This window comes from Rhamphochromis longiceps, linkage group LG3 (genome assembly GCF_057381845.1).
Source record: "Rhamphochromis longiceps isolate RC_006_pf linkage group LG3, R_longiceps_female_GT1.1, whole genome shotgun sequence".
Taxonomy (NCBI): domain Eukaryota; kingdom Metazoa; phylum Chordata; class Actinopteri; order Cichliformes; family Cichlidae; genus Rhamphochromis; species Rhamphochromis longiceps.
The window spans coordinates 39,031,122-39,055,672 of record NC_140559.1 but is presented as its reverse complement, the minus strand read 5'-3'; the positions used below and the strand labels follow the sequence as shown (position 1 = coordinate 39,055,672).

The 24,551-nt window shown below is 36.6% G+C and overlaps 2 protein-coding genes across 2 annotated transcripts; both read left to right on the top strand.

Annotated features, from left to right (window-relative positions):
• Positions 1-1,104: 1,104 nt before the first annotated feature.
• On the top strand, positions 1,105-13,861 carry LOC146674562 (solute carrier family 12 member 3-like). Its single transcript, XM_085397024.1, has 28 exons — positions 1,105-1,231; positions 2,192-2,391; positions 2,659-2,815; positions 4,061-4,192; positions 4,649-4,724; positions 5,382-5,477; positions 5,702-5,841; positions 5,987-6,097; positions 6,203-6,314; positions 6,443-6,573; positions 6,667-6,751; positions 6,989-7,146; positions 7,329-7,436; positions 7,901-8,024; positions 8,152-8,253; positions 8,995-9,150; positions 9,318-9,417; positions 9,604-9,715; positions 9,856-9,990; positions 10,141-10,247; positions 10,458-10,540; positions 10,646-10,714; positions 11,167-11,271; positions 11,481-11,592; positions 11,925-12,011; positions 12,102-12,237; positions 12,510-12,577; positions 12,835-13,861. Exons 2-28 carry the CDS (start codon positions 2,210-2,212, stop codon positions 12,971-12,973), a joined length of 3,123 nt encoding a protein of 1,040 aa, XP_085253150.1. The 5' UTR covers positions 1,105-1,231; positions 2,192-2,209; the 3' UTR covers positions 12,974-13,861.
• Positions 13,862-21,731: 7,870 nt separating this feature from the next.
• On the top strand, positions 21,732-23,534 carry LOC146674561 (C-type mannose receptor 2-like). Its single transcript, XM_085402401.1, has 4 exons — positions 21,732-21,765; positions 21,868-22,242; positions 22,372-22,725; positions 23,188-23,534. The coding sequence occupies exons 1-4, from the start codon at positions 21,732-21,734 to the stop codon at positions 23,532-23,534; spliced, it is 1,110 nt and encodes a 369-aa protein (XP_085258527.1).
• Positions 23,535-24,551: the final 1,017 nt, after the last annotated feature.

Below are 24,551 nucleotides of genomic sequence, written 5' to 3'. Positions count from 1 at the left end.
AGGGACTGAAGGTGAAAACGAAGACTGAGAAGACAGTATTGCCCAAATACCTTAAATAACAACAATAACACAGCCATTACTGCTGTGTCTAAAGTCTGACAAAGCATTAATGAGTATAAATAAAACACTCTCTCACTATGTCCAGCGTACGTTTTTTAAATTATGCTCAAAGTAACATCAGGAAAATCTATTAACCCAAAAAACAATAATATTTGTTTCATTATGTGTTTAATTCAGTTTTTAACATCCATGTTGAAAAGTTGTTACACAACAGAATGAGTGAAAAGAAGAGTTCCTGAAAACGTTTTTAGTGCAGTCATTGTGAAAGTTCCTTCCTGTGCATTATTGACACTGATAGCTGATGAAAAGCATGTAGGCTGAGTCACAGATCAGCTGTGTTACTCATCTTGAAACGTATTAACTTTGTTATGTTAGTTCTACAGTTATTATTTTAAATAACAGTTATTTATAACTTTTTTGCAAACAAAATTAAAATCAGGTTTTCAGCTCTTTGTTTTTGGAGATAAAGATTTTTATTGGAAATAAAAAAAATGTATTTCCTGTAGAAAATATCATTGGTAGGGTACTTTGTTACCTAATGTTTTTGCTTTTTTAAAATTCTCTCTTTTTTTCTCTACTTCTGATCAGATAAAAGCCAGAAGATCATTCAAAAAGTATTCTATGACACATATTTCCATTTTAAAAATATTTTCATCTTTAGTTGCTTCAGCAGAACTCAATTACTCTCCTGTTACTCCACACTCTGCTTCTGCCTGAAACTCAGGTTTCTTATGCTGTATAGCCAAGTGTTTTCTAAGAGCACAGGTACTAGAACCTGATATTGAAAATGGATAACAGTAGAGGTTAAGGTATTGGAAAAACAAATATTATTATAATAACAACAATCTGTTAATTTTTATCCAAAGCCCAATATAATAACTTATTTGTGTTTCAGATAACACAACTCAGATAAACATTTATTGTGTGTGTGTGTGTGTGTGTGTGTGTGTGTGTGTGTGTGTGTGTGTGTGTGTGTGTGTGTGTGTGTGTGTGTGTGTGTGTAGGCAAGAAAATTAGTGTATGTGTGTGAGTTTTTGCCTGAAAGGAGGGGGATGAGGTAAATGGGAGGGGATGTCACCTACCTCACTGACAGTATAAATTCCAATTATTTCACTGTGAAATGAACAAAGGCTGATTTTCCCTCTTCATTCAACAAGCAAAGAAAGGCACTGTAAGTACTGCTTTTGGTTTAACATTTTCTATAAAAGGAGCTAAAATTTTTTGGATGTAAAAGTTATTATGTCAAAGGTTTAACAACATGTAATATTTATACTAATGTGTACTTTTGTGAGTTTTAATACTAAACTAAACATCATTGAAAACAACTATTTTCTCCTTTGACACATCAGTCGAAATGATTTCTGCACATATGTAATTTACATGATACTTTTACCAGTACTTCATTGTAATATATTGTAGCTAGTATAGTATTTCAACCACATTTGAGAATATATTTATATGGGAAATGAATTCCAATAATAATGACAAAATACTAACATGAGTTAAGAATATTCTGCTTTGGTGAAGGTTATTTCTTATCCAGGTTCATGTCCTTTAGAAATAAGACATTAGCACACACTGATGTTGCATCGATAACTGAACTATTATGAGAGTAATTACTCAAATGAGCTTCTTTTGTAAGGGTGAATCATTATCCGTACTCACCCACTGCACAAAATTACATCTAATCCTGCTGAATTTTTCTTACAAGCTTTTTATATTCACAATAAGATAACTTTAATTTCTCAGTTTTCAGTATTTTCATTAAGATGTTGGTTCAGTGATAAATAAAATGACTATAGCATGTGTTGCTTTTTCTACCAAAACGACAGAGAATTAATACTTTATTCTACCCTGCATGCCATATATGCCTAGAATAAGACAATTGGTACAAAGTGCTAAGCTGAAAAGGTTAATTTAGTTTTTCAATTTTCTTTATTGAACACAAAGCTAAAGATAAAATCAAATGATTCAAATATAAATGTTGATAATATTTGGTACAAAAGAATATTATCAATTATAAACTCATATTTTGAGTGTCTGTTGAAAAATAGAAAACAGAAAATCACACACAAATCTTGTTAACAAATATGAATCAGCACTTCTAACTGCTCTCCATATTGTTCCAAAGGATTTAATTGGTCTTTTAATGGGGCAGTTCATATCCAAAAGTCCCATAGTGGGTCAAGGTACTCGCCACCATGTCCAGTTCTCAGTTGGTGAAGAAGGGCCACCCAGGTACTCTTCACACCATTTTGAGACCAACAACAGAAGAGAAGGTGCTAGCCACCAAATTCCTCCAGCGATCATTATCTCAGAGGAGGGTTCAAGGTTTGTGTTATCAACTTGTGTCTATTTTTATTTTCCACCCCAGCATAATTTCCTCATCATTCCATTCTGCTGTTTGAAAAAAATGGAACTTGCAAAATTATAATAATAATAATAAAAAAAAAAACGATTTTCAGGAAGGAAGGAAGGAAGGAATTATTAGAATCTAATGTCCATTAAAGGAACTAAAGCCTACCATCATAGATATGTTTTCCGCATTTACTAATCTTTGCTATAGTTTCTCAGTTCTCATGTTTTTCCCTCTAACAGTACATCAGAGCAGCGGGACTCAAGAATAGAGCTGCGGAGATCTTCCTTCTATAGCACCATAGACCTGCTGCCACAGCTGGAGCACTATGCCAGCACGCTGCCACACCAGCAGGCAAGGAGCAGACCTTCCCTGGAGGTTCTCCGCAAAGCATTCGATGTGAGTTTTCCACTTCTGGGAGCATTTTCTCATTGCTGCTGTCTTTTAAGAATCACGTATTGACAGTAACACCACCTGGGGGAATTAACCCCACTAGGAAATGAAATGTTTGGCCTCTACAAACAGTGAAATGATTCTCACAGGTCTGAAAAACACAGTAGGCAAGGGATATCATTTTACGGTAAAGTTGTTAATGCAAAACCTTATTTATTTATTTATTTATTTATTTTATTCATTTATTTTGTGACGATTATTAATGAGAAATAAGCGAAACTTTTAACAAAACTGGACATGCACGTTCAACAGGGCTTTGGACTAAGCCCTGCCTCTGAGGCAAGTTAGTAAAGAATTGCTATAGTGTTTACCAGTCCTGCAGCCAGGGATTGAACATCAACCTTTCCAATTAGCAGATGACCTGCTGGGTCGGCAACCCTGCGTCCAAGGGTGCCCTGGTGTCATGTGCAGTTTTCTACATCCTTATGCTTTAACATCGTGTTCATTATTCCAGTGGAACAATAGATGCCCGAGGTGGGGCACCATCCAACATTCTGCTCAGTAAAAACTGGGCTTTCTGAACTGTTCAGCGTATAATCACAAGCGATGTGATAATACAGTTAAAAAATCAATCATCAACCCTGCAACGTAGGGTGTCCTAATGACATGTGCATGCATGAACACCTTTATGGGTGACATAACAATAACAGCAACAGAACATCACTTGGAGTCAGATCAGGCAATCTGTTCTTCCCAATCATGGCACTTCAGGTCCCCCTTTCATTAACAATGTAAGCGTACAAGCCTCCCAGTAGAACAATGGAGTAGAACACCCTTCCGCATCTCACCAGTGAATGCTGAGACTGTCCTTCACCACATAAGCACAAATGACAGCCAGGAGCTATGGAGAAACAACTCCCACTGTCCACTGGGGAAAGCCCCAACTTACAAGCAGCGCACCAGGGTGTACCTACCCCTGCCTGCCGTATATTACTGAGGCAACTACAGATTGGAACAGAGTTCAGCCCCACTCCACCAGAGTGGCACCAGAGTCCAAGATGTACATTGAGGTGAGTCTGAATATGTCTAGCCAGTATCTCTCAACCTCACACGCTACCTCAGACTCTTTACCCATTTAGGAGGCGATGTTCCATGTCCCATGAGCCAGCCTTAATAGGAATCAGAATACCAGGGCCTCTGCCCTCAACTTCTGGTCGATACACAATGTACTATTTTCTATACTATTTTCAGGAAGTGGAGGGAGGAAACACCAACACAGATCCAGGAGCTTGTGAGATTTCGGCCACAGATGCTGGAAGTGAAGAGGCTCAAGGTTCTGAGGAGAAAGCTCCTGCTAGATTTGGCTGGGTTGTTGGAGTTATGGTAAGTAAAACTTCTGGGTCTTTGCATCCACTGGTCCTATAGAACAGCGGTCCCCAACCCCCGGGCCTCGGACCGGTACCGGTCCGTGTGTCGTTTGGTACCGGGCCGCGAGAATTGAGGCTCAGGTCTGAAATGTATGGTTTTCAGGGTTTTTATCGGTTTTCAGCGTTATTTTGTTATTGTTTTTATCGTTAACTCGGTTTTCCTGGGTCTTTTCACGTGTGTTATGAATAAATCTTCTTTTTTTCGGTACCGGTACTAGTTTTATTTTGTTGTATTTATCCGCGACACCTTAGAGGCTGGTCCGTAAAAGTATTGTCGGGCATAAACCGGTCCGTGGCGCAAAAAAGGTTGGGGACCGCTGCGATAGAAAGTTTAAAAATACACAAAATAATTGATCTTGATCACTCTTAAGATCTGTTAATTAAAAACATATTACTTTCATTTTGGTCACAGGTTCGTTGTATGCTTAATATTTGGGGAGTAATCCTGTTCCTCCGCCTGTCCTGGATCACTTCTCAGGCAGGCATTTGTGAGTAATCAGTTCATTTGCTCCTCCATTTGTTCAGTTCTTTTGCTTTTGCTTTCATTTTCTTGTAAAACTTCCCCACGCCTGTTCATATAGTCTTATCTCTGGGTCATGTTGATTTAGTTAGTTTCTTAATCATATCAACATGAGCACATTGTTCGTAGAGCTTTATCATAGGAAAGCGTGAAAGTTTGAAAAGAAGGGAAAAAATGATATCTAAATATTGACAAATGAAGTCAAGTATAGTAACTTCACCAGGAAATGAAAATATGGGATTGGGAGAAATGCTAGTTTCCTTGTTTGAAAAGTGAGCTGTTTTTTAAAGTGCTGACTATGTGTGAGTCTGCTTGTTTTTTTTAGCACACAGTTACTACATTTATTCACTGGGATGAATAAATGTAAGTAAAGTAATTTTTAAATTGCTGAATTTTAAAGGCAGCATAGAGGGTCTATTATATCGCTGAGTATTAAAGTACATATTCTAAAATATATACACTCAGATATGGATTTGCATGTAAGGTAAATTCTTATGCATGGGCAAAGGAAAGTTCTAGAAACAAGTTCCTTTCTGGATGAAGGATGTAAACCTGATTTGTTCATAACTGAAAATTTATGATTGTGTGATTTTAATGAGTCCTAACTTTATTCTTCTTATGTTAGTGTTGACCTGGCTTATTATCCTGATATCTGTGACGGTGACCTCAGTAACTGCCCTCTCCATCTCTGCCATTGCCACTAATGGGAGGGTGATCTCAGGTTAGTCACTGTTCAAAGTAGGAAGTCACACAAATAAACCTTATATACAGTTTGAATCTGAAAATATGAGAATACTTGGGACACCTTTAAAAAATGGTTGGGCCTTTTAAGACTGGAAATCTGCAGCTGAGCTCAGAATTGTAATTTTTCTAATTTGTATGTAGGATCTAGCATTGTATTTAGGATATGTTCTAACAATCTTGTTTGTCTGAAATAATTTGCAGGTGGGGCATATTTCATGATCTCCCGCACTCTGGGTCCAGAAATTGGAGGACCAATTGGGGTGGTTTTTTCCTTTGCCAATGCTTTGGCTTGTGCACTCAATACTGTTGGTTTTGCAGAGGTGGCCTGTGATCTAATGCAGGTAAAATGTATTGAAAGTGCTTTGTGGTATTAAATGGATGGTAGATTTGTTTTTGTAATAGAAGATGACATATTATATATAATGTAAATAATATTTCATACTAAAATGCTATGCAACAGAACCTAAATTTGGTTAATTGATGTAGGAGTTTGGTGTTGTCATGGTTGATTCAATCAACGATGTCCGTATTGTGGGCGTGATCACTGTTACGGTTCTTCTGCTGATTTCATTGGCTGGAATGGAGTGGGAGTCTAAGGTGAGCACATTTTGATATTCAACATGACAGTTGTACTTGGACAAAGTTTTGTCTCTTAACAACTTCTCTTCCTTTTTGATTTCTTTATTTGTCTTTTTCTCTCAGACCCAGATTTTGTTCTTCTTAGTTCTTCTGGTTTCATTATCCAACTACTTTGTGGGCACATTTATTCCTCCCAATATAGAAAAGCAGGCACAGGGTATCTTTGGATACCGCAGTAAGTTTAGGTTTCTCTCAACAATCTATAGTCTTAAAAACCACATCGAATAATTGATTTGTTTGTTTCTTCCATCTTTCTTTCCTTCTTTCATAACTACCTAATATTGTACCTGGCATGTTTTCCAGCTGAGATCTTCTTAGAAAACCTGACACCAAACTGGAGAGGAAATGAAGCCAACTTTTTCCAGATGTTTGCCATTTTCTTTCCCTCTGCTATTGGCATCCTGTCTGGTGCCAACATCTCTGGAGACCTTAAAGTATGAGGGACATAAAAGAGAAATGCTCCTTAAAGGAAATATATGAATGCATCGTTTCATAATGTTTTATATTAATTGTATTTCCTATCTCAGGACCCTGCTACTGCTATCCCCAAAGGCACCCTCATGGCTATTTTTTGGACTACTATCAGCTATTTAATGATCTCTGTCACAGTCGGTAAGTTACCCAGTACATATGTATTTGATCTAAATAGGTATAAATAATTTAATTAATACAAGACAGAGGCTGAAGGTGTTTAACCTGGCACTCTATAAGTTATAAAGCTGGGGACTTGTTATCTGAAACAGGTTTCCGGTAATAGCACAAACTGAGATCAATACAGCCTTTTTGGGAGTAAATACATTTTCATGGTTATCCATGAAAATTATATTAAAATCTGTACTTTTCCTCTAGCGTCATGTGTAGTGAGAGACGCTTCTGGAAATATGACTGATATCCTGACTGGAAATCTCACTGATGTTTGTGTGGGGCTTGGATGTAAAATGGGCTGGAACTTCACAGATTGTATACAGCAGAAGAATTGCGAATATGGTCTGGCCAACAATTCAAAGGTACTAGTTCATTCAGTTAGCCACATTTTTTTCTCCTTTTTGTTATTGGGAAGAAAGATACTAAACCAAACAAAAGCACATTTTTGGTTAAATCTTTAACTCTTTGTCAATATTCCTGCTATATTCATTGCATTTAAAACTTTATTCTGGTTTGTCTCATACTTAATGGTGACTCAAACCAGGTCTTGGGCCAGGTTTCTGGTTTCTACTACCTCATCACTGCTGGGGTATTTGCAGCCAGCTTGTCCTCTGCTCTTGGATTTCTTGTCTCTGCCCCTAAAGTCTTTCAGGTGAGAAATTAACTTTTTTCCTATTGCATTCATTATGCATTCATTTGCACTTTTATTGATGAACAAAAGATGAATCCATTATTATAATTTCAATGTACCTAATATTGCTGTATTAGAGACCAGTTTACCTGGACTTTACAAACAAAACAGCTCTCTTTTTGACACAATAATGGGCACATTTTGAATCTGATAATGATTTAGTTATAATTAATGATTTTTAAAGTCACCTGCAGTATAAAGAAAACGATTAATAAGGTAAACTAAAGCAGAACAAGCAAACAGCACGATCTCATGTAGCTTTAAAATCATTGCTCAAGTGTATTCACATTTTAAAGGAGCAAAAACATGGAGGACACTTAAAAAGTCAGCTATCATCTCATAGCTCAAATGTTTGATTAATGAAAGTTTGTATAAATATAGTAAAGTCTCACTTTTTTGTTTATGTTTTATGTTCTCTCTATCAGTGCCTGTGCAAAGACAACTTATACCCATACATTGGGTTCTTTGCAAAGGGTTATGGGAAAAATGATGAGCCGCTCCGGGCTTATGTGCTATGCTACATCATTGCTGTGGCCTTCATTCTCATTGGTGGGTGTGATCAACATGACTAACACATTTTCACCTCTTACTAATGTTGTGATTCCCATATAAAATGTCTTGTCAGCTCTAAATTTGTAGTGTGATTTTAAATACTCTCTCATCTGTGTCATTACAGCGGAGCTGAACACCATTGCAGCTCTGATCTCCAACTTCTTCCTGTGTTCCTACAGCCTTATAAACTTTAGCTGCTTTCATGCTTCAATCACCAACTCCCCAGGTGAGTAACATATTCAGTAATTAAGCTATACTCAATATTAAACACGTTCACATTAAACCATTAGTTTTGGTATTTTCTAAGGTTTAGTACATTTTGTTCAGTCACACTAATAAGAGAGTTTGCTACTCTATAAAAGCATGTGACAGCCAGATTTTCCACAGTTTAGCATGTGCACAAATGCCCACATACACAACCACCACTCACCAGTTTATTGCTGCTTGGCCCCAAAATTAAACAGTCCCCCATTATGAGGTCGGAAGAAAAAACAAATTGTTTATATGCAGCTTAGTGTGGAAAAGAGATCATCAATCTGACTTCAGTGGAAACTCATATTGCTCCTACAACCAGTGATGGTAAGACAAGGTTTTATGTAACACTCAAATCAATTCTACCAAAATTGTATCTATCATACCAAGTTATATTGGAGAAATCTCCGTACACAGAGGCACACATAGATCTAACCCGCTGTGAGATTAAGTGCATGACAGTTCTCTAGTTAAAGTTTTGGCAAGAGAGTCAATGTGTTTCTATTTTGACAAAATCAACTACGTACAATTCAAAGCTCTATAACATTTAACAGCAGGTTGCTGGTAATGCCTAAAAAACAAACACAAGAAATCATACATAATGTAAATGTAGGCCATAATGGGTGGACATTGGGATCAGAGTTCTGGCCATGTAGCATTACAAAGTCTGCCCTGTGCCACTTCATAATCCTTTTCTCACCGACTCCTCCTGTAGGTTGGAGGCCCTCATTTCACTACTACAGTAAATGGACGGCTCTGTTTGGCGCAGTGATATCTGTGGTTCTGATGTTCCTGTTTACCTGGTGGGCTGCTCTAATCACCTTCTGTATAATCTTCTTTTTGTTTGGATACATCAACTACAATAAACCAAGTGAGTCAAAAACCATAAGTTTTTGAGTGTAAGTTGGAACTGAGCAGTACTTTGGTTAGAATAACATGCCTCAGATTCATAAATAGAACAGAATGCATCAACGTGTACTTTACACTTCTTTTTTTGTTTTTTGCATTTCTCATGTAAGTGTCTTTTGAAATCAACAGAGGTAAATTGGGGTTCGTCAGTCCAGGCAGGCACATACAACATGGCTTTGTCATACTCTGTCTCACTTACTGGTGTGGAGGATCACGTCAAGAATTTTAGGTGAGTGATCTAAAATTTCAGTTTAACAAGTCAAAGCTTTTCATGAAACATGCACGAGTGCTAAAGTCTATAAGTGTACTCATTAGTGCTCTTTTCTAACAGTATAAATAGATTTTAGTTTCGAATTTATATTTACTGGATTTCATCCAGGAGCTTCCTCTTTGATCCCTAATGTCTTTTTTTTAGACCACAGTGTCTAGTCCTCACTGGACCTCCAAACCAGCGACCTGCACTGGTGGATTTTGTTGGCTCATTCACAAAACATATAAGTCTTATGATCTGTGGCGATATTATCATGGTGAGACATCCGCTCAGCTTTTTCTACAAGAAAACAAAATAAATTATTAGCATCATTGTGGCAAAATAGCCACACCAAACACTTTTTATAGTTATCCTTTGTTGTAATTGGATATGTGAGTTCCTGAGTTCCTTTTCCAGGAGCCTGAGAGGCAGACACGACCACAAGATGCTACAGATCAGCTAGTTAAATGGATGAACAAGAGGAAAGTGCGTTCGTTTTATACTCCATTTACAGCTGAGAGCCTCAGAACTGGAGCTCGATACTTAATGCAGGTATCTAGTTAATATTGTTGTGGTGTAATGTGACTTTAAATGCCCCGAAAGTTACCAACAAATTATTAATATTACTATTAGCATGTTTCTGCCATTAGAACTAGTTTGTATACTTACCTGTAGGATGACTTTTATGCTTTTTGTTCAAAGGCTTCTGGTCTTGGCAAGCTGAAGCCCAACACTCTGGTCCTTGGCTTCAAGTCAAACTGGAGGGAGAGTTCACCTGAAAGCATTGAAGATTACATTAACACCATATAGTAAGATGGTCCTTTAATGGTGCATTTAATAGATATGAAAAAAATCATGTATTTTATAGTATTGCTATTTTATTTATTTTATATTATGTGTGTATTTTTACTGTCTTTGTAAGGCAGTGTAAAAAAATAGTATTTATAAAATAGCCTAAAGAATAGTTGCAAAAGAACAAAGTCTTCTCAACTTACTCATCTTCTCTTGCTTTTCTTCAGTGATACATTTGACGCCAACTTCTGTTTGTGTATCTTGAGGATGATGGACGGGCTGGACATCTCTGACCAGTTTGATTGTGAAGGTCTGATGAGTATAAATAAGTAGAACATTCTCTAAGTGCTTAACAGCAACATGATACATTTGTGGCAGCGGTTGACAACATATTTTTCTTTTTTTTTTTTTTTAGTAAACCAGGGCTTTGAGCTTGATGAATCTGCTGAAAATTATGACCATCAGTCTACAGACAGGGAATCGGGTAAGAGCTAATTGTGTGCATAGGTACATATTAGATTACTGTACCAAGTCACGTTAAATTTCAAGTCAGAATCTGTAAATCATAACTACTGTGAACTAAAGTACGGGAAGGGATTTTTCTTAGAACTGAAAAGGATATCAGATTTAAATAAGATTTCCACTCTGTAATTTCAAAATCTAATAAAGTGAGTGGTCTATTTATGATTACATTTCTTAAAGTTCAAGATTAAAGTTTTAAATTGATTTAATTTGACTAAAGTACCTCTAATGGATTGTTCCCTTCCTAAATTAATATGCACTGCAATGGTGCTTAGGATAATATGTGAGAGGATGAGGACAGTGAACAAGAAATCATGATTGCACTGGCACACCTTAGATTGCATTATAACTTTCTAATTATTAAGTCAGTAATCACTGCCCACACATAACACACGCTTTCTCTTGTGTTTGCAGCTGATGACGTGTCCGACAACAGCAACAGTGATCAAATCAAAACAGTGTTTCAGAACACCCAGGGGAAAAAGTCTATCGATGTCTACTGGATAGCAGATGATGGAGGTGAGCCCACAGAAGTGCTTTTCTTTCTTTCCCCCCCCCCCCCCCCCCCGTCCTGCCCGGCAGTGTAGCAATAAATAAACAAACAAACAACGGGAAAAAAAGTTAGAGGAGCCTCTTCGGTTTATTCTTCTAATAAATAAACAAAAAATAAATAAATTTGAGTTGGCCTGGTTTTCTTAGCTGCTGTCATGTTCTTCTTCTATTTTCAGGACTGACTTTACTGGTACCTTACCTGATCACCAGGAGAAAGCATTGGCGTAACTGTAAGATCAGGGTTTTCATCGTCGGAGATGAACTAAACATGGACGAAGGCCGTAATGAGTAGGTTTACTCTGTTTCGCCCAGGGGGAAAGTGTTGGCTTTTGCATTGGCAAAATTTGTGGTTATCAAGATGAATTCAGAATTACTCTTTTCCTCTAAGAACTGAAAATGTTCAGTTTGAAGATTTTACAATAGACAACAAATTTGGAATTATTTATTTATTTATTTATTGTTTTTTCAAAAAAAAAAATTAAATGTAGGTTTTCATGCAGTTTGATATGTCTTTGTTTGGATGTAATTCTTTCAGACCCTTTGGTGTTTATGGACATACTAGGAAAGGGTGCTTTATGATTTCTGGAACTTGAGAACTTGTGGACTGTTGTGTGTTTCAGAATGATGGCTCTGCTGAAGCGCTTTCGTCTACATTTCAGTGACGTTATTGTCATGACAGACAGTGAGAAGCGCCCTCAAGCCAAGAAGTATGTCGGAAAAAAGTTGCAATTACCACCACAAGGCACACCTATGTGAATGTGTTTTTTTCTTCATAGCAGTTGTGTTTTGCTTTGCAGCATGACTAGGTTTGTGGACAGTGTCGCCCCCTTCAGGCTGCATGATGAACAGCAGACAGGCGTCACAGATCAGGAGCTAAGACAGAGAGAACCATGGAAAATATCTGATAAAGAGTTTGAGGCCTTCAAACAAAAGGTGTGTGTGTGTGTGTGTGTGTGTGTGTGTGTGTGTGTGTGTGTGTGTGTGTGTGTGTGTGTGTGTGTGTGTGTGTGTGCGTGCGCGTGTGTGTGTGTGTGTGTGTGTGTGTGTGTGTGTGTGTGCGTGAGTGTTTGTGTGTGAGTGTATCATTGACTTCCAAAAGGTCCAGAGCAAAACACTTTAAATATATCTATGCCTCATGATTGTGTAATATCCCCACATTATGTGACACTAAGTCAGTTTCCTACTTGTATTTCCTTTATTTACAGTCTGAGAGAAAAGTACGGCTTAATGAAATCATCCGCAGGAATTCACAACATACTGCCCTTGTGCTTGTGTGAGTACACGGTTTATATCGCAATACATATTTAATAGAAATCAAAGTTAGTTAGGATCTCCCATTTCCCTCATAGTCCCCATATTTATATGTACACAATTTACTAAAATCATCATGCGTTAGGATTTAACTAATACTGCACTGAAAATATAAATCTATTACTATCCTGCTACCCATCATGTAGCAGACTTTGTTCTTGTTTTACTGTCCCTGCTTATGTAATTGTTATTTAATGATTTTTTTTCTTCCCCACGTAGGAGTCTTCCTGTGCCACACAGTGACTGCCCCAGTGCTCTTTACATGGCCTGGCTGGATACTCTCACCTGTGGCCTTCATTGCCCTGCAGTGCTCATACGAGGAAACCAGCAAAATGTCCTTACTTTCTACTGCCAGTAAATTGTATTTTATTGTGAGTCAGTCATGGAGGACTATTTTTATTTTTAGGAGTCACAAAACTAAAAAATTCAAGCCTTAGAAGTGAACAATAATTAAAAAAAAAAAAACAAGACAGAGAGAGTGCAATATTTGCCAAATTAGGGTTTAACAAATCTGGTGAATAATAAGGAGACAAATTAAAATTAAGATAGACACATGTTACATGAATGATTCTGAGAAGGTCATTGTAAGTACTCTCCCCTTATACAAGTGAATATCACCGTATCTCAACCCAAGCAAGAACATTTGGAAGCCACCACTTTTATCAAACTGCTAAAGGAGGTGACATCTTTTGGAAAAATTATGTCCATCCTATCAGGAGAGTCCCAAAGACTTGGAACATCAAGGTAAATTAAAGGTCTTCTGGTAACAAAGAAATGAATCCAAGATCTTGATAATGTTTAACTGAACATATATTTGAAACAAAACTGTCTTGTTTTAGCAAGCTAGTTACTAAGTCATTTGTGAAAAATGTAGTATGAAGTATAAAACAACTGCTGACAATTTTAGTGAGTAACAAGAGAAAGTAGCATCCAGTGCTAATGTAAATTAAACAGAGAAGAATATTAGACTTAGTGGATTCTTTTACAGTCCACCACTGATGGGTAGGGAAACTTTTTGCTCTTTATGGTTAAACTTGTACTACATAACCACCAACTTTGTTGTTAACACACGATAATGTAACCATGTTTGAAAACTGAGACACAAATTGTTGATTTGAAAGTGATAATTTAAGTAAATGTAAATTAGTAATACATTTAGACTTTACATTGTATTCACTATATTTGTCAATATCTTTTACATTTATATTTGTTTGCTTAATCTGTGATGTGTTTTGTAGAATATTAAATTATGTATAAACTCTTCTAAGATGAGTTATTCTGTTGATATTTTCCAAAGGTAAAAGTTTAAAACCTCTGAGTTGTACTATTTAAATGCTGACAAGCAACAGCAGGAATATAATACTGTAAAAGATTTATATTCTGTTATAAAATCTGCTGTTCCTCAAATCGCTACTTGACATTTTCCCAAAAAGCAAGTCACCCTCTAATTTTACACCCATTGTAATACTGAATATCAGTAACTATAAAAATAGGCTGCAGTAAGTACAGTTAACCTTTTACATTACTTCTATCAATACTCAGTTGCATGTGCAACATTATGTGGAATAAACACAGGGGGCATTTGTTATTATTTTTGGCACTAAGCAACATTAAGTCTGGATTAATCTGCAGACGGGTTACAATAACATGGAAATGCATCACCAACAGATTAACTATAAGTAGATAAAAATTACGCAAAAAACTTGTAAGTAGACATACTGTAAAAGACCAGTATGTAGAGTAAAGTGCATTGCAGCAAAGCTATTAATATGAAATGCTATATAATAATTTAAATGTCACATTATCAGCTTTAATAGTGTTAAAGATTTTTAAAGGCATCCTTCATTGACAACATTGTATCTCTTTGACTTCACATAATGAATAACAGATTTTTAATAACAATAAGTTACAGAGTGATAACTTGGATCAGACCATTGATACTGTTAAATACAACGATAACTGTAGGAGTTTTCAGCCTCTTTGATCGGGGGGATTGATCTCCCTGATAGCTGTGATGTAGTTTAAAACAAATTTTGATTAATTAAAAAATAAAATAAATATTTTAAAATTCTTTTTTTTTCCTTTGACATATGCTTAGCTATGATATATATGTCTGCTTCATCCGAATCATGAGATTATTGATTCTTACAGCAAAAATTCCCTCGTCGTGATGTGAAGAACTCTTTAATAGGTTAACTATAATTAAACAGTACATTTATCACAATCCTGTGTGGGTGCTGGCTGCAAAATGCAACTGATACAGAAGAAATTCCTGGTATTTTGGCATGCTGCATTTCAAATACTGGGATGTACTAAGTCTTTTTTTCTGGCACATTAAATACGAGATGCCTCACTGTATTATGCTAATGGTAGCTAAACATTTCAAATGATGCAGTGAGTTAACATCAGTTTCCATCTCACTTGAAAAACTGAAGACAAACAGCAACACCGGCCATTAAATGTGCAATATGTGGGGGCAACATCCTAACATGACCTCTTGCTGAGGTCACCTTCTTTAAACAATGTGCTAAGGCTATTTATGATGTGCACAAACCTGACATTGTTAACTAATTAACTAAATGGCAGAACATTATTAACAGCTTAAATTACTGGTTAATCTATGGATCAAAATTTCAGTTTTTGTTTTTTCACATTTTATAATAACATCAATATGTTAATATATCTATATTTATAGGTATATAATACATAAATAATACTATTTCGCTGTAGGCTTAGTTAAATTCAATGAACAAACAATTTGTAAATAGATTTTTTTAAAACTAAGCCAATAAAGTTGGCACAATGGTGCACTGTTTGGCATCATTGCATTAAAGGGTCCCCAGATTTGAATATAACTCAGCTGGTCCCCTTTCACCTGGAATTTGTATTTTGTACAATAACTGTGCTGCATGGGTTTCTCCCAGAATTAGTGCTGTGAGTACAAGAAAATAATTATTATAATATGATGTGTTAAATTTGTTTAGATCAGAGGAATAAGGAAGGATTTGTCTGTGTGTTTTAGTTTGGCTTAGTTGTAGCCTGAGAGTGTGTGTAATTGTTTAGAGAGAAAGGAATTTATGGACACTGGGGGTCTGCCTGCCATAAAAGGAGACGGGAAGCTACAGTTGGGGATTGCTGATGCTGATGCTTGTACCTTCAATAAAAACTCATAATTGTTATAACTTAGAAGCAGGTTTGCAGGAGACTCTCCACATGCTTATCTGTAAATGTAAGACAATAAGAGGCCAATGGCCCAGTGGATGCAGAGTGGGGCTCTCAGTGTTTGTACTATATTAACTCTGTTTTGTATGTTGTGTAGAGGAATTTGGTGTAGCTTGGGTGAGGAGATTACTTTTATGACCCCCAGGAAGTCACGTATACAGAGACACACATACACAGTGCTTTGACTGTTACGACGCACCCACACCTACATGCACACTCACTCACATGCTCGTGCATACACACACAGACACAGAGTTTGCAGCACACCATGGGGGTTTTATGATGGGGTCGCTTCTATAAAGCTGACTGTAACAAACAAAGGAGGGAAGATCTGCAGAGGCCTTGCACATCTCCCCTTCTAGAAGATGCATGCTTAAATGAAGATGAATAAAGGTTTTGTGAAATGACTACTGAGTCCGGTGCCGTCTCTGGATGCCTCGAGGAATAAAAAAGAACCGGGGTGAAACTAATTTCGTAACAGTGCCTAATTATAAAGTCAGCAGATATTTACATGAAGTTTTAAATTGACGCTGACAATTACAGGTGTAAAAACATTGATTTTGCGCCCCAAAAATGCTAGAGCATATTTATTGAACTTGTAGGTAATTATATTTTATTTTTGTTTATATCATCAATACAAACGTAAAACAGTTACTAAATGAGCTTGTGAAATGAAAGTAAATTGGTATCTTTAATGGGGGGGGTTTTCTCAGAAAAAAATCGAAATCTTTCTATGCATCTATTTAAAACACGTGTCAAACTCAAGTCATTTTACGTGGCCAACAAAAGTTGTGCATGATTTAATTAAAATGAGTTTACTGTATGCTGCTGAAATGTGCACGCTGACTGTAAACTATTTTTTTTTTTGTTTAAACCTCAATGTACCAGGGATGAGAGTGATGTACTGCCAGATCTGTTATTTAAATATTGACATGTGTGGTATCCACAGAAACTTCACAATCTCTGCTAAAAGCTAATAAAACCATTTCAGTGACCATCTCACAGATTCTGAAACTCCAGATTTTCAACCAAAATTCACTGAACCAGCAGCAAAAGAAGGCAACTACACTTCACGGTTGACAAACATTGTTATGACTGCCCACATACTGCCTGTCTCGCTTCTACCACGATAAAATCCTTCCTTCACAGCTCTATCTCTCATTATGCTTCCAGACTAGTTTCCCAACAAAAATATCTATTTTCTGCCTTATTTGCTTGCCTATTAATTTCTGCTTTACAGTACCAAAGAAATTTTGAATAATTACGCCAAATTGCAAAACACTTAGTTACAGAGTGTTTTTTTTTTCTATTTTAAACACAAAGTTACAGAGGTTTTATTAGAGACATATATGTCTCTAATAAAACCTCTGTAACTTTGTGCAAAACAGAAAAGTTTATGTTTTTCACTTCCTACTAGAAATCTTTTTGGGGGTTTTTAAACTGGACAGTCTGTAAAAAGAGTTACTAGAAGTTGTTTTGTAATTTATTTATCACAATTTGAGTCCAAAGAGTCCTGCAGACAGATTTCTTTCTTTGTCACAGCAACTTTTTCTTTAACATGTAGAAAAACAGTTAAATATGTGACTTCTTTACACTGATGGAAAATTGAGTTTTACTCGTCGCTTAAGATCAAAGTGGGCTGTATGTGGCCCGCACTCCTGATCTAGAATCTAGATAGATAGATACAAATAATAACACTACGCAAGTCTCTCAGGTTTAGCAGGTTTAACATGATTGTTAGTGCTTAATTCCTACATTATTACAGTAATAACATGATAATAGCAGTGTATTATCCTTTTATCACTGTGCTCTAGAAAAACTGCTAGCTCTATCACAAGTCATTCAGAAATTTAGCAGCAGATGGTGCCGAATCAAAATAATTCACATTACAAGCTTTAACAAGTGCTGCACTATAGATAATTATGAGCAATGGGAGGATGTTAACAACACACTAGGTAACCAGTATTTTCTCCCCCTTGGTTTATTAATACAAATAATTAACTGCTGAAAATCCTGTGAGTGTTAGAATACAAGACTTAAGTTAGATAGGTAAAAAGGAGGATTGTAACATAAAAGAGAATTAATAACAACCATAAACAAAGTAAACAATATCACCGAATTCTCTACACACCTTCTTAGTTTCTTACCCTGTGCATTTCGGGGAAAGCCAGTATCTTTGGACTTCTCCCCAGCAGAGATCTATTGGAAGTGGGATAGGATATAACCCTCTGCAGCAAGCTGTGGATGGACCAGCCTTATAGATAAGCCAAGATGAAAACCTCAGAGGTAAACAACTTTCTAAGTATAAACTCCCACAACCCTTTGTAGAAATGGTAAATGGCCTGTATTTATATAGCGCTTTACTAGTCCCTAAGGACCCCAAAGCGCTTTACATATCCAGTCATCCACCCATTCACACACACATTCACACACTGGTGATGGCAAGCTACATTGTAGCCACAGCCACCCTGGGGCGCACTGACAGAGGCGAGGCTGCCGGACACTGGCGCCACCGGGCCCTCTGACCACCACCAGTAGGCAACGGGTGAAGTGTCTTGCCCAAGGACACAACGACCAAGGCTGTCCAAGCCGGGGCTCGAACCGGCAACCTTCCGATTAAAAGGTGAACTCCCAACTCTTGAGCCACAATCGCCCCCTCAAACCAGAGGGGCCATACAACTGTTAGCTGTTTTTTCTTGGAGTTCTCTGTGTGTTTCTGTAGGGTCTTACCTCACAATATGAAGTGTCTTGAGGTCACTGTTGTTGTTATTTGGCCTTAGATTTAAAAAAAAAAAAGCACAAATAAAAAACTGCATTGAAGTGATGAGCCAAATCTGGTAGAAGGGAGCAGTGGGACTTAAATAGATCATACCCAAATATCTGCAATGAACTGTGTATTAAGTTACCTCAGAAAATTGCATACTTTATCTTTAATGTTTGACTGGTGGACCAAAGTCGCTTTCAGCATCCACATACTTTTCATTTCTCAGTTAATGGCTGATGTATTGATGTAAACTAGGCAGAGTGACTAGCAACTTCACTTCTGCTTTCAATAAACAAACACATGACACAGTCTGCTTCTGTTTGCCCTCCTCCTACCAAAGCATTTGTCATACTGACTTTGACCTCGAGAATAATTCACTGCAAGAATACAATAGAAGAAGAAGAAGAATAGCAAACCTTATTTCTTCTTGTGTAATTAATGTAATCTAAAGAAAAACTAGATGACTGTCATTATTCTGGAAAGTTACACTTTATTTGCATACTTTTAAAAACAAAAATCTATACTTTTATCTACTACAAACCTTAAATAAGACCTTTAATACAAGACAACAAACCTGGCATGAAGCCCAGATACCAGAGAAAGATACAGATCTAATGAAAGTGTTTCTTTTTCTTGTGTCCTATTTTAAACCATTGCATTAGGTAAATGACCTAATGTTGTGTCATTATGGAAACAAGAGATTTTATTTTTAGAAGTGAGGCTTTTTTTTTTCATTCATTTATTAATTTTTAAACAAGGGAAAAAATATTGAGTTGATAATACAGAAGTTCTTTGAAGAAGTTCTCATGCTCACAGCATACACACCATAATCAAGATTAAATGGACGACTTTCAATAATGCTGTCTTCATTTGGACTATGGTTTGCATATTTCCTACCACATACCATTCACTTTTGATACACTTTTTATTTGCTGATTGTTGATATGCAGTGGTGGCATGGTGGTTAGCGCTGTTGCCGCACAGCGAGAAGAACCTGAGTTCAGTTCCACCACCAGACTGCAGTCTTTCAAATAGTACATATATATGGTAGCATCTTAAAGTGAAATCTTGTGACTTTAAAAGTCAGTTTTTTCCTTCTGCCAACATAAACACTGAACAAATTTGAATATGAATACCTATTTAATTATATACTATACTCAAGAGAATAAAATGAGATACTGCAGGAATCAGCATGGCCAAAGTGTTGACATAAAAACAGTTAACAGTTATTACAAGTGCATGAAAATGACACGTTCTGCTCTCGGTAACTCGGTGGTGCATTTTTGTTTTTTTCCCCCATTGCATTATATAATTTACCTGCAAGCTATCTAAATGATTATCACATTTTCATACAAGTAACAAAAAAAAAGGTCAACTACAGATTGTGAGAAACACAACACTCAACTCAACCTGCATATTTCAGAATTACACTTCATGGTTTTTTCTCTGGGTAGTCCTCTTCTTTTTTCCTATTTCCACTGCATCATGTAAATGAGTGTAACATAACCTTTACAGAAAATCTCTCCATCTGTGCATCACCATGGGAGTAAGAGATATTTGAAACGTCTGTATTTTAATATTCAAATTCTGACCTGAGCAAAAAGACGTCTCTGTGTTAGTATAAGAAGCAATATTTGTGACAGTCCACATGAGTGCATCCAGAAGACATATCAAAGTGAAAGAAGAAGAGAAGAATTAACCACATGTAAGTATAAAATCTTAACGCCATTACATGCTCATGATGGAATGCAGAGGTGCAGTTTAAAGCTGTATTTATGGCACATTTATTATAATTTTCATCATTACAGGAAATCAAAGGTGGGTAAAAATGATTTTTGGCTAACCGTAACATCGTGAGTGACATGCCAGCACCCGAAAACTTCAGATACTTCATGAGCTGACTTTACAGTGTTTCAAAGATGTCCACAATGCAGAAATGTACTTTTCTTGGGGAAATGATATCTAACAGTAACAGAGACTCCAACTTACTTACCTGGATGATTGAGCATGCACCATGACAGTAACAGAGACTAATAACCGAGTGTTAGTTCATTATTTTTTTAAAACACATTTTTCTCAGTGTTACAGAAACACACAGAGTTTATCGTCAGAGTTTTTCACTCTCTGATTTTCTAAGGTTTTCTCTGATTTCCTTGAAGAACATAAAGATGAGCAGCATTGCTGCAGACTGACATTCCTTGTTTGCAGCATATAAAAAGCTGAGGTTATCTTTTAGATTTGTGCTGGACTGTGCACAGCATGTTGTCTCATGAAGTAGATCAGCTTCTACTCACATCAGCAAAGCTAATGTTGGGACAGCTGAGGACTGGGAAAATGAACCCTGGTCTGATAAATGAATGAACTTCAAAATAAAATATTAGATTAAGTTTTGAACTGGACAAATTAATGGACACAGTTTTGTTGGCATGCTGTTGTGTAGATGGTTTTCATGATTTGAATACTACAGGATATTTGAATAGGGCATCCTTTTATTTTTTAGAACACCCCTGGGATCATGTAGAAGAATAAATTATGTAACATAGAAGTAATGCAAATATTTTATTTCCCCATAAAAGAAGGATTTTTGAGTCTTTAGGCAGCATGAGAACCAGAGACAGACAATGAAAGCAGGTGTCACTGCAAAAGCATTGGTAACCCTGTTAACACTATTATATCTTTATTCTTGGCACCAATGCATGTAATTATGGATCTGCAGCTCATTTCTATAATGTCACAAGTTTAATATTACATTTAATTTATTTTAATATTAAATATTAAATTCTGATTTTAATGAAGTAATCAAGGCTTACATTACAGCATAATACAGGAGCAAGAAAAGAAGGGCGAGACAAGAGCGAGCAGAGTCAACGGGAAAACCATGTAAGTTCTTAATGTTAAAAACCTCTCCTTTCACAGATGGAGTCATTACTGTCAGCTGAATGTCTCACTCATCTAGTTTGTGCTGTAGTGACAGTCTGTGCATTTTGTAGGAAGAACAAACCTAATTTGCATGTTCCTAACATGTTCTAAATATCTCCATGAACAGAGAAGAATTGTGACATACATGCATTAGTCCAGCACACAAAATCTGTTGGAATCTTTATTTTCATTTTCATCTGACAGGGCTAAGATGCACTGGATATTATTTCTGCATATTCTGATGGGTAAGTAGATAATTTTACCAGTGCTGTCGAGTTTGAGTTTGCTCATTGAATGCTTTCTTCTAACAGAACATATATTATGTTTATCATATTTCTGTATTTTAGGTCAGTGTTGCCTCTTTACATGCCGCCTGTATGAGTACCACTTTATTAAAGAAAACAAGAGCTGGCATGAAGCACAGACATACTGCAGAGAGAAATATACAGACCTGGCCAAAGTGTTTGACATGACAGACATGAGCAGACTCCGTAACTCTGCACAGAATCAAGGAGAAGCCTGGATTGGACTGAACAACAACACAGGTGGAAACAGGACGTGGCATTGCTCTCTGCCAGGAGTGGAATACATTCATAATGACAGCAGCTGGAATCTGAATGGAAGACAAGAAACTGAACCTGGGCCTGGAAACTGTGGGAGGAAAAGAGACAAGCTGGTAGATGTTTCATGTGACAGTACTATGTGGTTCATCTGCTATGATGGTGAGGAGATGTGAAAATAAATAAAAAGTATGAAATGTGATGTTATCACATGTGATTAAAAAGGTGGAGGGTTTCTAAAGATAAATTATTGGGGGATGTCTTTGTGTGTTTTTTATGTTGGTTTCACAGGAATGAAGAAAGACAATAAAACATATTTGATTGAGGAGTATAAGAACTGGACAGAGGCTCAGAGCTACTGCAGATATAATTACACTGACTTGGCCAGTGGACTCGATCAGGTAGATGGAGAAGAAATTGAGGCCCTTATGAAATCGAAGGCAACTCGTTTTAGAGCATGGGTTGGTCTGTTCAGAGACAGCTGGAGGTGGTCAGATGGGAGTGATTTCTCTTTCAGATACTGGGATATGGAGTTATTCAATGATAAACAAAGCAACAAGACATGTGCTATGACTCTGTTAAACAGATCAGGAAACTGGAGCTCTGATGAATGTGACAAAGAAAAACCCTTCTTCTGTTATGATGGTGAGTTTTTATCAACATGTGTCTGACTGGTTTTCTCTAAAAGGAGGATCACTGGAATCACTGACAAGATCCAGCTGAACATGTTGTATATGTTTATACAACCTATTTATGGATGATGTATGATTTTCTTTTACAAATGAATTTCTAAGACATGAATGAATTTATGAGTTTATGAATGCAGCCAAATCACTTTAATTATCTGTGGGATAACTTACAGCAACTGTTGAACCACTTTTTTTTTAAAGTCTCTCTTGTCTGTAAAGAAGTTGAATATTTGAGGATCTTGTTGACCTGAGTGAGGATTGTTACTATTATCACACTTCGTTCTACTGAGGGTAGAGAAACACACAAACTTTCCATAGTTTTTTTTTTTTTTTTAGAACAAAATAAACAGTTAATAGAATTTCTCAATTGTACAGTTCAATAGATTCAATTGAACCTGTTATTTTGTTTTTATGGCAGATAAACTGATCCTGATCAAAGAAAACAAGACCTGGAAGGAGGCCTTGGATTACTGCAGAGAGTCTCACAGGGGACTGGTCTCCATCACTAACCCTTACCAACAGAGATGGGCAGAGGTGAGAGCCAAGAATGCCTCGAGTCCTTTTGTCTGGCTCGGCCTGCGCTACTCCTGCACTCTGGATCTGTGGTTCTGGGTCAATGACAAGCTGGTCTGCTATGAGAAGTGGAGCAGAGAGGGAAAGACTGAGGAGTGTGGCAGGGCTGTGGGCATGCAGAGTGGAGGACAGTATGAGTGGGTCAGTCAGAGAGACAATGAGAAATATAATTTTATTTGTTCTTTAGAATAAGATTTAATCATAACTTAAAGATTTCACTCTGAGGTGAAATTGTTTGATTGTGTAGTTTCGTATTTTTTAGACTTTTCATGTTCTTCATTAAATTTGGTTTCCTTAGTTTCTTCTTGACTGTCTGATTCAGTGATATTAGACTTACTTACTTCACAATTGCTGCATTATTCAGTTTTTACACTTTTATTGTTAGATGTTTTGTTTATTATATTTGCTGTTATTTTTTGAGTATAGAAATAGCAATTGAATAAATATAAATAAAGTATTTTAATATTTTTAATCTTTAATATTTACCATATGATATAAATCAATCTCACTGAGAATTCAGGACAATTCATGGCAGAAAAGACTTAAAACTACTCTTTTTTTCATAATTATGTATTTGAAGCGACATGTTGTAAACTGATCATTTGCGTCTGTGAGGACAAATAAACTGAGTTGCAGGTGTAACAGTCTACACTACTTACAGTAGTTCTCTGAGCACCTATTTCTACACAGATTAGCATATTAATATTTATTTTAAATCATTAGGAAACCAATTGCACTGTGTTTTCAAATAACATTTAAAATTAGCCAACACAAAACTCTCCAACAGACACACAGAGTGAACTGAAACAGAGTTCATGACAACATCTTTTCTAGTGTTTTATGACGTTTTCCACCAATAGAAACCTTCCACTTGTGGTTCATTCATGGCAAGCTTTCACCTGGGGTGAGAGTTGAATATTTCAGCAGTGAAGCTCCAAGATTTAAAGCCACCACATCTACAGCAACAACAAAGGAGTTGAAAAAGCAACAAATAGCAGCGTCAACCACAGACCTCTCTAAAGACAAATATGAGCTATTAAAAAGAAAGTCATCATTTAAATCAATGTATTTAATTGTTATTTCACTGTAGTGTAGTTCAGAAACCAAAACAAATTCGAGAGTATTCACATAGACTATGACAGCCAAACAGTACCATCTAGTGGCTTTACAGGTTCACACCAGAGTAAACATGTATTACATTTCTAATGC

What these genes read in the sequence shown, in the direction of transcription:
- LOC146674562 (XM_085397024.1), top strand. Translation starts at nt 2,210, where the DNA reads ATGGGGCAGTTCATATCCAAAAGTCCCATAGTGGGTCAAGGTACTCGC. An exon ending in GAATGGAGTGGGAGTCTAAG is followed by an intron (nt 6,098 to 6,202) that starts GTGAGCACATTT and finishes TTTTTCTCTCAG; the next exon opens with ACCCAGATTTTGTTCTTCTT. An exon ending in CATACTGCCCTTGTGCTTGT is followed by an intron (nt 12,578 to 12,834) that starts GTGAGTACACGG and finishes TTCCCCACGTAG; the next exon opens with GAGTCTTCCTGTGCCACACA.
- LOC146674561 (XM_085402401.1), top strand. Translation starts at nt 21,732, where the DNA reads ATGCACTGGATATTATTTCTGCATATTCTGATGG. An exon ending in GTGGTTCATCTGCTATGATG is followed by an intron (nt 22,243 to 22,371) that starts GTGAGGAGATGT and finishes TTGGTTTCACAG; the next exon opens with GAATGAAGAAAGACAATAAA. An exon ending in ACCCTTCTTCTGTTATGATG is followed by an intron (nt 22,726 to 23,187) that starts GTGAGTTTTTAT and finishes TTTTTATGGCAG; the next exon opens with ATAAACTGATCCTGATCAAA.